We start from the raw sequence: 15180 nt of genomic DNA, 5'->3' as shown, positions 1-15180 counted from the left end.
CTACTTCTCAGTAATATAAATGTAACAATAAAATTTACTTAACCGACTGACGGTTTGAGGGTGTTGAGAAAATCTACTTGAAAAAGGTTCAGGTAATTGTCACAGAACTGCTTCGAAAAAAATCCAACAATTTTTCCTTCCCCCCGTACAAACAGCGGGACATCGGATTTAGTGTTGTGTGGTTTAAAATTTTTGTTCCGCCCACTGTTGAATGCTTCTTTGTAGGAGAGGAAAAGAAAAGGTGTGTTCTCTCATAAAAGGATTCAAACTAAGTACAATACTTGGCTTTTTGTGGGCTCGTCTTTTTTCCCATTCCTCTGCGAACATAGTTTTTACTTTTCAAGTAAAGATCTGTTACCAAATTATTTCACTCAAAAATTTCAATAAACTTACCGTATTCCCACGCATTGGCCAGCATGCCGCAAAACACGAGGGGCACCAGCTTTTTGTATGTTGTGGTCTTGACCACTTTCGGCATGCCGGAAAAAGTGAGGTTATAATAGGATCACAGCATGCATTCAGCTGAATCAGTGGATTTTCCGAATAAAGTTGATATATATATGTATATATTTTTCTAAATCACACTTCCTCATTTTCAAAAAAATCAGTTTTCTTTAGATATTAATTTGTCTTGTTCTTCCTCAGGAATAAATTGAATCTATGCATTATCTTGTGTTCATAAAACTTTGAAAAGAAAGTATTTTACTTACATAGTTCCTGAATTTTATAGCTCTATGCCATCTGATATGAATTCAACTGTCAGCCTTCATTCATACACAGGGCCGCAACTGAGAGAGAGCAGATGGGTCTCGTACCCCGGGCGCTGAACCCGAGGGGGTGCAAATCTCATTCTGAAACCTCTCCTTTACCATTACAAGGGGGCGTAAAAATGTGCACTTCTCCCGGGTGACCAAGCATCTAGTTGCGGCCCTGTTCATACACATGTATAGAAGACTAATCAAATTTTACCTTTTTTCAATTACAGTACCGACATTGAACAATATTTGTGATTCTCTCTGAAATGTTTCATTTCCTTCTTCCTTCATTTCCATTCAGTTATTCATTCCAATATTAAATATTCAACTGTTTGTTTTCACTAACATCCAGTAAGAGCCATCATTGTTGGCTCCGTAGATATGTATAATCTATTTTCCTGATAAGAAATTAATAAAAAATAAAGATATTCAAGAATTTTCCAGAATCCGTGAATCGAATTTATCGGCATTCCGGAAAATACGGATATTTTCAGCATGCTGGTCTGCCTCACTGTTTCCCGGCATGCCAGCTAATGTGGGGGAGTACGGTAATTATTTTACTAAGAAATTAGTTTTTCCTCACTAATTGAATTCAATTGCTGTGGCCCGTTTTACACCCAGGAGCTGAACTGTTTTTGATCGTTAAATTTCTTCCTAAAAACATTATTGCGCAAATAAATGTTATGTTAGGTTGTTTGACCTCAAGACCTGTAAGACCTTTCTATTATGTGGACAATGGTGCTATTGGAAGAGCCGTAGCCAGAAATTTCTTGTGGGTTGGGGGAAGGGAACTGACAGTGCAGTACTTAGTCAAGATTTCACAATATATAAATAAAATTCTGGCATTTAGGGGGATGACTGGCAGTGGGGGTGGAGCCAGAGGGTGCAGTGAGTGCTCGAGTACCTACAGTATTCTGTACCACTGATCTGAGCACCCCCAAAATTCATTCAGGGATCAATAGTTTCCATGTAAAGCTCATGTCAAGCACCCACGGTTTCGTAACTCTTCCGATGTATCTAATGGCTGGGCCACCAGATCACTATCTTAGATGGAAAAAAAAGAAGTCAGTCAACCATTTGGATGTTTCGTTTGTAAAATCAGCACACATTTTATAACAAGTGTGATAAATGACCAAAAGATACAATAAAAAAATTTTATTTTATTTTTAAATTTAAATGTACTTTTTTTTTCGTTCAATGTTGAGGCATTGTGCTTGATGAGCACGTACAAGCTTATTCATGTCCTGTCACATAAGTGTGAGGAATTTATAGATGAGCTGAACATTTTTTTTTCTTTTTTCTGTATGGAATGCTTAATCATAAGCCGTGGCTCAGCTTTTACAGCACAATACTTTTTTACTGGATTTTCACTCGTGGCCGTGTATATTCTAGAGCTACTGTGTCGTCCCGTGGACATCACTCTGGGATCTCATCACGAGCATCCAGGTTTGTACCTCACTGGCGGCAGAGTGGTGGTCTACCGAAGTTCGTTTTCTGTGGTTTTTCAACTTAATGAATGGTTACAGCAGCGGTTCTCATCCTTTTCGGACTCGCTGAGCCCTTTTCAGTATATAATTTCTGTGGCGGAGCCCTGTTTCACTCGAAGAGCACTTTTTGCATATAATTTTTATGGTAGAATCTTGTAGGCCTCTTATTTTTTATTTATCTATCAAAGTTACTGATTTGTTTTATTTTCTTTTGTCACCGCGGAGCCCCTGGGAAGTGTACACGGAGCACCGGTTGAGAATCGCTGGGTTACAGGTTTATCCTGCTTGAAAGTTAGAATTTACTCATGACCGGTCAACAATGTGATAACATGCTTATATTTATTTCCACTTCCAACTGTTTTTTTTTTAAATCCTTACTATAACCGATAAAATTAAAAAAAAAAGCCACACACGAGTGCCCTTGCCTTATTTATTTTCTAGAGCATTGCTCAGCGAAGCGATGAACAATGATATAAAAATGTATATATTTGTATAAGGACTGGTACTAGCTGAAAATTATCAACTGAGCAATGAAATGTTGCAGAGATTGAATACATGCGTGGATTTAGGTATTGCAAATGAGCCGCATTCTCGATTTCACTGAACATTATCAAGGCATAGTTTGCAAAGCTAATAGAATTTCATACATGTTATGTACGCCTTACCACAAATGTGATGCGCATACGTTCCCATATGCTTTCTCTGTGTACGTTCGCCCAACTCTGGTTCACAAGTATGGGATGATTCAGGCATAGTCCGGGGGATATAATGTCTTCATGGGGCCTACATGATAAAATTCTGGCACACAATAATTTTCGAAAGTATGTAAATATGTAAGCTGTTACTTCCATCGAAATACTGAACCCCCCTTCCCGAATATCACTTTGCACGCGGGAGGGGGTGGGTTGGCGTGATCTTTGCATCACTGCCCAGCATATAACCTTCACAAGAGGGAAGCTCGCTGGACTCTAGAGACAGGAGTCTTGACAGACACTATGACCATGGCCCCCACATCCTGAAGCAGGGCCCCTAGGCTGGGATCTTTTACGGGCCCCCCGACCAGACTTTCACGGGGTCCCTTTATGATGAATTTATAGTGTGAAAAAACAAAAAAATAGATTAAAATCACACCGGACCCCAGGGCTGGAGCCTTGTCAGCCCACCCCTTGGGGGGGGGGGCATGACTATGACAGTCTTTGTTTATAAAAATTTCGCTTTCACTATATAATTTTTCAAAAAGAAAATAGTTTGTATACTTAGAAATGGTTTAGTCTGCTGGGTGAGGTTAGGGGCCCAGGCAAAGGCGGGGGCCAAGAAAGCAAGAAGTGAGAAGAAAACATGGTCCAAAGAGGGTTACCCTACCCCCTGGTGTAGGGTAAAGGAGTTAAGAAACACTGGTATCAATTATGCTTTGCGTAAATAAACATGATACTGTATTTTTTTGGTTTTCTGATGTAGGGCTTTCCAATCACATCGGATAATTGAGGTTCTGCCATATTGTACTTGAGTAGTGATAAAGAGGTAAAGATAAACAAATGAAAAATAAAATTAAAAAATTTCGCCTATACTGTAAAAAATTAAAATCACTGGAAAGCCAGGATGTCACAATTCGGGGGGGGGGGGGGAAATCCAGTTTATCTGTATTTTGCATTCAGTGTTTCGCCGTCAATGAATTTAGTACGATGAATTTTTTTTCATGCCAAAATAAAAGTCAGTACATATCCTACAATCAAGCGATAAGAATTTCTATAATAAGATAAAGACGTGCCTTTTAGGTGGGGCATTTCTTGCTGAAGAGCAGCCTTTTTTATACTTTCTGAAAATTCCTCTTCGTTTACAAAATGATTAAGGCTTCTTTGAACTGACTATTCGAGAGCTGCTTGTCAAATGTCTATCTGCTAAGTTAATTGTCCCCTCCCGCCGAAGAGGCAGAAGCCATTTTGTCGTTTTCAACGCCCAGCGCTGTTGCGAGTACAATGGTCATTTTGTGGAGAAAGGAGAGGGGCGTATGCTAAGCCAGCTTAGTGATTCTTTATGGGGGGAAAGCAAGGCAGTATATTTACGGCCAGGACCATTTGGAAGTCGAAAAGTTCACACGTGAAAATACGGCCTAGACCGTTTGGAAGGCATCAACTTCACACGTACATATACGTGCAGGACCGTCAGTCGGTTAATAAAATTTTTCATGCCAATTAATAAAATCCTGTCTTTCAATGCACACTGCATCAATGATATGTTTTTTTTTTACATTACACAAAAATAAGATTTTAAATGCAGACTTTTGCAAATTTTTTTGGAAGACATGCATTCAATTACATCCACATCTGCATCAATTGAGAGTATTTTCTCTACTTTTCAACTAGTATGGTCAAAACTGAAAAACAAACTTGGATGTGAAAAAGCAAAGAAATTAATGAAAGAGATCACTCAAATCAAAAGGTGTTATTGAAAAGGATTGGTAATTGTGATTTGGAAAACATTCATGAAAATGTTTATTTTCTTTACTTGTAAAAAAAGGACAATGATGGACAAAAAGGTGTAATTTTTAATGAGTTTTTCTAACTCCTATAATCTAAATAGCATTGAATACACAGATTTATTTGTGTATTTCTTTTGAGATAGAGTATGACAATGCAATGACATCGTTAGAAAGTATACTGTTTGCGAGTAAATGCAGTTTTGAGTTGTAGTTTTTGTTGGGTTTTTTCATGGGTTTTTTTAAGGGTTTTTTCGGGTTGGGCAAAATCAGACCAACCCTGGTTTTTAGGCTAATGCCAGATGAGCACAATTATCATGGAGGCCAGGGGGTTCTCAAACTGTGCACAGCCAACATTTGTCAGGGAGCACCACAGAGTGGTGATACTGTCAAAGGTTCTTCAAAGTGATCCTTTGTTACTGCTTGGGGAAGCCGCGGAGAAGCATTGATTAGGAAAAGGGACACAGTAGCTATGAAAAAGGCGTAGGCCAGAGGAACAAGTAATATAATAGGAAGAAAAACTGCCTTCTGTCAAGTTATGTGTGATTTTTGCCCATCCGTGATCATCTGGCAACTAGTTTATTCTTTATCCCCCCAAAGGTTTTACTATTTTGAAGTACAAATGAAATATTCTCCTATCCTGTATTGATATAACCTGTAGGTTGTTGAAAAATAAGATGGCGAGATACCTAGTTGTGTTCTTGAATGAGGGCTGTATACAGTTTTCCAATTTTTGAGTGTTTTTTCCCCCTGCAGATTACATACTGAGGGGAAATTACTGTACGCTCACAGCTATCTACTGCCATTCAAAGACAGCATCTATACGACGTACTTTTGCTACAAGATTGCAAATGCACATTTTTTTAAAAATCTTAAAGGACTGTGGAGCCTATCAAATAGCCTATTCAAATAGTTAAAAAAATTCTGAAATTGTTGGGGAAAAAAACGAATTTGTAAAAATTCTACCTTGAATATCCAGTTTTGCCATCTAGCTGCTATGTGGTCGTCAGTTTCTTATCACGAAAATCAGAGGGTGTGTATGCAGAATCGGCCTTTGGAGGGGTACACAGAATTTCTTCCACAGAGAAATTTTGGATCACTAACACTCAAAAGAATTTTAAATTAACAGATAGTATAAAAATGGCTGGGTTTTTTTTCAATATTTTAATTTTCTACAAAAATATTTTCCCTTTTTGACTTTTACCCCCTCTGCCCTCTTTGTATTACACGTTTGGTGAAAATTTAAATTTGGAAGCAACAATTTCACACTGGTAATCGGCTAAATTAGACTTTCAAAGGTCTTCCGATTTTGAGTTAGCTATCCGTTTGGGAAAAAGCTCTGTTGCCACAATGATGATCACAGACCTACAACACAAATATGTATAAATTGAATTTCAAATCCAAACATTAGTCATTTGTAGGATAGATGGCCACCTCTACTGAACACAAAACCCACCACAAGTGAAAATATGTGGTAGTTAACTGGTGGTAGATCAGAGTCGCGGCCCATCAGGAATTCCACCAGGAAATTGCTTCACAAGGATTTACAGTCGAATCCCGTTTTTACAAATATCGTTATAGCAAAAATTCCATTGTATCAAACACTTTTCTAAACCCCCAGATAAGATTCCATAGGAACAATGTAATTCCTTTATAATGAAATTCCATTATGAAGAAGTTATTTCTCCGTTCTCTTGGTGTTCGTTATAACAGGATTCAACTGTACTCGCACACTATCCGGAGTGATTGGAAACGAGAGACATAAATAATATAGTTTCTACCACCATTTCATAAGATTTCTTGAAACAATTCACCACCCGTGCAAGCGAAACATCAAAAGGTAAAACTTTATTTCACATCGGCCTAAAAACTGTGAATTTCGCAAAGATGGTAAATACTTGAATTTTCATGTTGTGTAAGTATCCTATTGAAGGTCTCCCTGCTCTCTGTGAAGAAACTTATTTCAAATGGGGCCAGGTTGCATTCACGCCTAAAATTCAGAAAATTGTAGTATACCAACTTCAGTGGACCACAACTGAGTTCAAATCTGGATCCTCACTGTGAGAGTCCAACAATGAGCGTTAGTGAGGAAACGAAAAAAACCATCACTTTTACAGTTTTTATTATAATCCCTTTTCGTAATACCCTGTGCCTTAATGTTTGTGGGAGGGGGCGTGGATAGTTATTCTTTGTTGCAGCTGCTTGAAAGACGTGATAATAATGACCAAGGGAAGAATTTTTATGATCATTGTTTGCAATTACAACATGGCTTCATTTCACCGGGCAGTCCCTAAATCACTTATCAACCATCCCGAGCAACTGAAAACCGAAATAACACATTGAAGCTTGCGAGCGGCGAATAGAAGCATTGTAAAGCCTGGTTTTCTTAGAAGCAGGTTTCTACAGCGCGTGCAGAGTGAAAACTCTGATTGGTCAAAAACACCTGAATTTCAAGTTTTTAACCAATCAGCGTTTTCACGCTGTACACAGCGAAGTTCTATTTCTAGGAAAACCCGGCTTAACTTTCATGATTTACGGAATCATAGATATGAATATATAACATGTCGCTTCTATCATATCTTTGAACACATTTTATAATAGCAACTGAGAATTCTGGATACTTATCGCTCTTCAGCGATATAAATATTCATAATATTATAAATTTTTATAGAAAATCGCAGTACCTAACATTTCCCGCCATGATTGTTTTTAAACATTGAAGAACTGGGAAAAGGAGGATACGTCGAGCAACACAATTTTGTAGATTCATTTAATTTTGTCAAAATTCTATTCGCAGCTAAAAAAAATATTTCTCATTCCTTTGGCGAATTATTTTTCATTTATACATAAATTATTACTCAAAATGAAATAAAAATTGAGAATGTTCCAAATTAATGTCCCGGTTAAATGGTTTCAAGATATGGTCATGTGTTTTGAATCGGATTTGTTTTCTTGTCTCCCAACCCGTTTTAAGATTTCAATATTCACGTCTCCTTAGGCTGACCATATTCTCTCGAGAGAAATACGGGACATTAAGATCCCAAGTACGGGAAAATACGGGACATTGCCAATTATCGCCAAAAATGACGCCAAAACCAAACAAAGTTGCCAAATATTGTTGAAACTACGGAAAAATCAAAATGGCGGGAAATGAACCATTACTGCAAATTGAAGTGGATTAAAATGAATTCCACGAAGAAAAACGTTCACCAAGATGAATATGGGAGATTAATATTCTCTTTTATAGTTGTAATTATCATAAAATAATTTATGAGTTGAAAAATAATGTCAATCTTTGACTTCAATAAAGAGTAAATTTTGTAAGTAGGCTTCGTGTAAAATACGGGAAAAACCGGGACACTTTTGCCAAAAAGTCGGGACGACCAAAAAAACAGAAAATACCGGGACTGTCCCGGGAAATACGGGACGTATGGTCACCCTACGTCTCCTCCTTGTTTTTTTTTTACGGTTACTGTACCGTTAAAGTAAATTTTCTGCTTGTCATTGTGGCCGGTGTTTTCAATTTTCCTCGACAGTACTTTTGATTCCATACCTATCAGACGACAGAAGATAGTTTTCTGATTCCTCCCGACACAATTCTGATTCTCCAGACGACTCAGGATGAGTTCAATCGGCACGGGTTATGACCTCTCGGCGTCCCAGTTCTCACCGGACGGTAGAGTTTTTCAGGTCGAATACGCTCAGAAGGCCGTCGAGAACAGCGGTACCGGCATCGCATTGAAGGGCCGAGACGGCGTCGTTTTCGCCGTCGAGAAGCTAGTGACGTCCAACCTGTACGAGGTAGGTGCCAACAAGCGCATCTTCACCGTCGGCCGCCACATCGGGATCGCCGTCGCTGGTCTGCTCGCGGACGCGAGGCAGATCGTAGAGACGGCCAGGTCGGAAACCGACAACTACTTCTCCGATTACGGCAGTCCGGTCCCGATCAAGTACCTGAGGGACCACGTCGCCATGTACGTGCACACGCTCACACTGTACAGCTCGATGAGGCCTTTCGGCGCGAGCATCCTGCTCGGCTCGTACGAGCACGGCGAGGCCCACCTGTACTGCATCGACCCGTCCGGCACTTCCCTGGGATGTTACGGGTGCGCCATCGGGAAGGCGAAACAGGCCGCCAAGACGGAGATGGAGAAGCTGGATCTGAAGAACATGAGCTGCAAGGAACTGATCAAGGAAGCCGCCAAGATCATCTACATCGTGCACGATGAGGTCAAGGATAAGAAGTTTGAGCTGGAGTTGAGTTGGGTTTGCAAGGAGACCGATGGGAAACACCAGTTTGTTCCTCCAGACGTGTTCAAGGAAGCCGAGAAATATGCTAAAGAAGCCGTTGCCGATGCTGATTCTGGAGATGAGGACATGTAGATTTTATGTACTTTCCTATTTTCTTTGTTTCTAAAATATTGTCGACTTGTTATTCATTGAAACATTGTGGCCTTGCGGATGCATTCTTTTCTTTCTTTTTTAAATAAATCATAACATTAAATGTAATAAAGATGATAATTATGTATCCTTTTTGCATAGCGAATCAATGTTATGTCAGATGAATTCTATACTTTTGGTAAAACTTTCACGGGAACACAATTAGCAATGCAGTGGAACCTGTGTAACAAACACTCCCTGTTAGAGGACACTTTTAAAATCTGTGAAATGATCTCTCAATGTATTTCGCTAGACATTGAAGTATATTCCCCCTGTTAGCAGATAAAACTTTTGATCCTGTGGTGTCGGTCATCGAGATATTCCACTATATCACTTCCAACTTGATAATGTGGCGATATGTTGCCAACAACAGCAATTTTCTTAATATATTAGCCATGGGTGGAGCCCAGGCCAAACTGGCTCAGAATTTTATATGGCACGCAAAGCGATTCCAAAAATTCACTCTAAAAATGCAGATTACCATGTTTTTGTCACCAAGTATCCAATTGTGTTAAAACAATTATTTGTTTAAAACACGGCCATAGAGGCTGCTGTATGCCCTTTTTCTAAAAGGGGTCTGTGCAGACTTCTTTTGTAGATCTGGTTTTTTTTTTGAGAAAATTACCCATAATTGGTAAATTCCCAATTGCAGTGTACCATTGCTTGGCAACTATGTTTTATTGCCAGTCACGATTTGGTGTTTAAAAATATGGCAGAGAGGTAGGTAGGTTAGCGTTGGAAATAGTCGAAATCTTGCTGAGAGAAAGTGTATCGTATATTGTGAACTAATCCCATCATTTTGTGGGAAGCTAAGCAATCTATTTTGCACAAAAGAGATTAAATTTCAAATTTATGGTTTCATTAATTTGTATTTCGTTAAAAGTGGTTTTTTTAAGGTCAGGAACTTTGTCGAGGGTCCTGAAACCTGATCTAAATTTTTAGATAGGCAGATCACTGATTTCTTCCTATTTTGTTTTTGTTGTTATACTTTCATTGCCTTTGTGCCATGGGTTAATGCCCAATATACAGTTTACCTATTTGTCACCTATTTTTTGCCAAAAAAACGATACATCGCCAACACTGTTTTTTTAATGGCTGTTCCTATTCTTTCAACAGTAACTCTAGCAAATTGCCTCAAAGCAGGTCTGGCAATGGGGCGAAAAAAAAATTCGCTGAACAATGGTATACTAAAATTTTGCTTAAAAGTTTTCAGGTTTTTTCGCCGACGTGAAGTACAGTTTACGTCTTTCTATGTTTCGTTCGCATGAGTGGCGAACATCTTCAAGAAATCTTACATTACCAGACCAGCATCAGATGGTTGCCCCCATGCCCAGCCAAAGAGGCTGATAGTGGGATTACAAACGGGTCCTAGATGGGCCTATGAAGAAGAGAAAAATATGTTAGTCAGTAAATGCGTGCATGAAAGTGTAAAAAAAATAAATTTTGTCAAAGTCGGGAAAGTAGGTCAAATTTTGGTCTAAGACGAAAAATGCCGCCAATAACACTTCAGGAAGCTGTGACGTCACATCAGGATTATCCTCATTGGTCCAAAACAGGTAGCTGCTTCCCCATTGGTTGAGGAGCCGTTGAACTTGAAAAACATGATGCAAGTCGAATTCATATTCGTTTGGGGTGGAATCAGGGGGAAAAACACCTGCCCTTAAGGGCTGTAACGCAAAAAAACCCTTATTTTTCGTGATGTTCAGTCCTTCTTGATGACCGAAATCAACTTTCTGATGAGAAAAGCAGATTTTTCAATACTAGTTTGTAGCTGGTGGATGAGATCCGTTAGATTCAACTCGCTATTATCGCTGATAAACTTCATGATGAACAGCTCGATTTCCACAGCAAGTTCGTCGATCGGATTAGCACAGCTGTCGATGCTCTTGTCCCAGGAGAATAATTGGGAGATGCAGATTTTTGCGCAAAATTTTTCAGATTGTCAGATTTTTTCAACTTTTTCAGATTTTTGCGCAAAATTCAATTGCAGATTTTTCCACAAAAGGCTACTACTTGGCCTTCTCCCTGCTTGAGTCACGCAGCCTCGTCGGGATTGGTCTGTCACAGACCAATAGTAAGTAGTAGCCTTTTGCCCGCTGTAATGTAAGATTTCTTGAAAATGTTCGCCACTCATGCAAACGAAACGTCGAAAGACGAAAACTGTACTTCATGTCGACCACGAAAAATTTTAAGCTGAATTCTAATTTACACGATGGCCACAAAAGTCTTTTTTTGTTTCAATGGTATACTGTTTGTTACATTGGTCGGATGAGCTCCAGATAGCAGAAAATATTGTGATTAGTTGACTTTTTGCCGTGAAGTTTGCAAAACAGTGAACACTGAGTCAGGTCCAGGTGCCGTTGTAGAAATATCCAAATGTAAATTCTCAAAAACAAAATATAATCATGATAATTAGACCTATAGTTTTTATTTCATTTCATGGTGTTTTCAAACAGTTTTTAGAGTAACTATGTTGTTATGTATCATTCTAGTAACTCTAATAGCACCACATCTGGTCAAGCTATGGTCAATTAACTTTAGATGTTGCTCGTAATCATTCCCCTGTGGAATTTCTAATGAATTGGTACATGCCGGAATTTGCATTCTGAGTGTTATATTGGTCCCCCCCCCCCCCAATGTATTAATGTTATCAGAGATAGACTTAGGCTCAAATTGTTTTCTGGTGAATGTGTATTCGTTGCAAGGCCAACAATAAAAGAACCCATCTGATGTCAATTCATCAGAGACTTGTGTCTCACCTCCCAAATCATGTATTGCGGTTTTTCTCAAAGTAGGTTGTGCATCACTGCTTCTAGGGGCATTGCAGATATTAATTTGTGTGCCTATTTGCACTTTGATGTGGTTCTTTTATAAGTGAAAATATCTACTAAACTAGAACTGGTGAGATGCAGATGAATCAAAAAAGGGAGCAGATGGTGACAAACGTTTGAGAACCACCGATGTATTGTGAAGAAGATATGCCAGCTATCAATTCATGCACTGGTAAAAAACTTGCCCTTTTGTCTGACAAGAGTCAATCTGAGAAGTAAGTGTCCCAAGCACTCATAATGTGATTATCTTCAGTCTTCTTCATTTGAACAATTTGAGTAATGTTCGAGTCCGAAGCTAGAATATTTATGGGTTAATGTGTAGTATTGATGCTCATCAAATGTTTTAATTTTATTTTGGCTGTTTGTTAATCAGTGACAATGAAATTGTGGGATATTGCTCCCTCAGTCACGAGTTTTTGCCAACTCTTCAATACTGATTTTTTAACAATCAAAAAAGAAAAACATCTGTAAAATTGCCAACCTACGCCCAATAAGTAACTTCAACTTATTTCTGACAGTGATTAACCTTTTCGTGAAGTGGCTGGAGTTCAGACATTCACCATGTAAATAACAGTATGAGAGAAATATTTGAGTGTCCGATGGAAACTTTTAAAGGAACTTGTCAGATTGACTCGAGAATAAGATTTTCCTCTTACTGATCAAAAAAGGGGGTGTTGGAATCTTATAACTGCTGCTTGACAAATCAAAGTATTGAGGTGTTTGCCTTTTTTTTCCTTGAAAAGCAAAAATTTAACTTTACCGAAATGTAATGCATTTCGTCCATTTGTATATATGAACTGTATTTATACCATAATGAACTGACATCATCATGTGTGTACCCCCCACCAGACGTTCAAGTCTTTCTCTTGCATGAGGGTAGGGGGGACCCTGGATAAGACGAAGTAAGCCACAAGATAAAATATATATATATATGGTTTTTTTTTCAAGCCGAGCACAACTCAGGTCTATCGCTATGGGCAATTTACTACCTAGTGAGTTGTGCCGGAAGTGTAAGTGCGTGTGCCTAACAGTCTGAGTGCGTATCTAGTGTTGTGTATGATTTTTCAGTGCTGCCATCTATATCTCAGAAGTGAAGCGAGTGATGTGTAATGACTGAATATTTGTACCGTTTGTAGGACTGTTGCTCTCTGTGGCGAGACTTTTTAATGGGGAGATCGGCTCGCATTTGCGCCTTGAAGTTGGGAACTACAGAAACCCAACTTCAGCCGACCACCACTGTGGTGACAGTGGGGCTCGAACCAGGGTTCCCGCGATGCGAGTCCGTCACTATGACCACTCGACCACCACAGCAGCAAGATAAAATATTGTCTAAAGGGAGCCATATGCTGAAAAAGATTGAGGGGAGAGAACACTATTAGATCACCCACACACACATCATTGTTGGGGTGGCTTCTGCTCAGGGGCCCATTTATGGTTTTGCCACCTTTCTCCCATTTTAGTCCAATTTTCTTCACATCTTTTTTCCTTGAATTTGCTGCCCAGGCTATAACCAGCTTGGCCTCGCCACTCCTGCAAGTAATCCAGTGTCTTTAACTAGAAAGGTGTGTCTTAACAAAACTTGAAAATTTAAACCAGATCTCATTTTCATGAGCCCCTGTTTTTGAGGGTGTCCGGGTAGGCCCATGTGTTAAGTACTGCTTGACAGACAGATTTATATATATATATACAGGTAGAATTAAATGTTTCCACCCTTCTCCCATTCTACTAATTTTCCTCGACCACTCATTCCTCAAATTTGCTGCCCTGGGCCTGCTAAGCCCCTGTAAATTCACCTCTGATTCTGCCCATGCCGAAAAGGCATAATAAATCAAAGGCAAAAGAATTTATCAAAAAATGGAAAATCTTTCATATTGAGGTTAAAATTCTGTAAATAGTTTTGAGGCCTATAATCTGACTCAAGTGTGTGGGCCTTATTTCAGGATTATGAAAATCTGTCTCGCGCAAAGAAAGTTTTGAAGCTTGGAGAAGAGATATAGAAGTCTTCTCTGATGAAATCCTCCTCCCCAACAATAGGATAAAAGATATTTGTAAATCACCTTGAATATATGCTGTTTTAATTAGGGAGGGTGCAGCACCAGATTTTTTTTCCCACACAGTTTGTGATCAGTGGCGTATTTACAGGAAAGCTTAGCGTGCTATTGTGCGGAGCAGCAATTTCAAAGGGGCAGCAAATTCTGGTAATTGGGGGTGGCCAAGAAAATTAGTAGAATGGGAAAAGGGTGGCAAAATTTGTATAACCCTTAATAAATATGCCTCTGCCTAGCGAGGGAGTGACCTAAAAAAAAAAATTGTAAGTTAGCCAGCACGTGAGTGAGCAAGCATGTGAATGACCAAACGATTGACATAGAGCGAGGAACCAGGCAAGTGAGTTACTTAGAGCATTTGCAAGTATGTGAGTAAGCATATCAATGAGCAACCTACAGAGTATGTGAATGACCAGACGAGCATAGGCGCACATAAATTTTAAAAGGGGGGGGGGAGCATGGTGATGATGTCAATTAATATATACATTATATCAGTCGACTCCACCTTTGACGCTGCTCCCCCTGTATCTCCACCCATGCAGACTAGTGACCTGGAGCGCGAGGGACCAGATCAGTGAGTATATATTCTAGAAACCTTGAGTGAGTGACCTTAGAGTGTGTGCAAGCATGTGAGTTGTCAAAACAGTGTGCAAAAGAGGCAGCAAAAGCAAAACCATTGACAGACCGGAAAAAATCAGAAAATAAAACCAATTATGGAATAACTGCTGCCATCTAGTATTTGTCATTTATTAACTAAAACTCAAATATAATAGACCTTGAAAACTAGATCGCAGTAAACGTTTAATCAAGAAATATTTTTCAAACCATGTGAAATTGTATAAGTCAAAGCCGTACAGCTATTTGAAGAAACTGCAGTAAGTCAAGACCGACCATATTTACATCAGTGACCGGGATGTTAAAGCCTGGTTTTCCTAGGAGCAGGTTTCCTGTGTCGCGCGCAACGTGATTCGCCCAGCGCGACACGCCGTCCACTCACCAGTAAAGCCGGGTTTTCCTAGGCGCAGGTTTTCTGTGCCACGCGCGACGTGAATCCCCCAGCGTGACACGCCATCCACTCACCAGTATGCAAGGATGACGTCACTCTCCGCTACCATATGAAGGTTTTTAACTGGCTACAGCGCTTTA

At 39.4% G+C, this 15180-nt stretch overlaps 1 protein-coding gene and 1 pseudogene across 2 annotated transcripts in view; one reads left to right on the top strand and one right to left on the bottom strand.

Moving 5' to 3' along the window:
- Nup188 (nuclear pore complex protein Nup188) overlaps nt 1-7439 on the bottom strand; it is a 79076-nt gene extending 71637 nt beyond the window's left edge. The window contains exon 1 of the mRNA XM_089250682.1: nt 7403-7439. Within this exon, the coding sequence (XP_089106808.1) occupies nt 7403-7419 (17 nt within the window). The 5' untranslated portion in view covers nt 7420-7439. The remainder of the gene's footprint in view (nt 1-7402) is intronic.
- Nucleotides 7440-8172: 733 nt separating this feature from the next.
- LOC149068761 (proteasome subunit alpha type-3 pseudogene) lies at nt 8173-9246 on the top strand (annotated as a pseudogene). The gene has a single exon (XR_016195132.1). The product of XR_016195132.1 is annotated as a proteasome subunit alpha type-3 pseudogene (transcript).
- Nucleotides 9247-15180: the final 5934 nt, after the last annotated feature.

This window comes from Pholcus phalangioides, unplaced genomic scaffold, assembly GCF_987345545.1.
Source record: "Pholcus phalangioides strain wild (caught in Gottingen) unplaced genomic scaffold, Ppha-v1.0 ptg000024l_1, whole genome shotgun sequence".
NCBI lineage: Eukaryota > Metazoa > Arthropoda > Arachnida > Araneae > Pholcidae > Pholcus > Pholcus phalangioides.
This window is presented reverse-complemented; position numbering and strand designations above follow the sequence as displayed.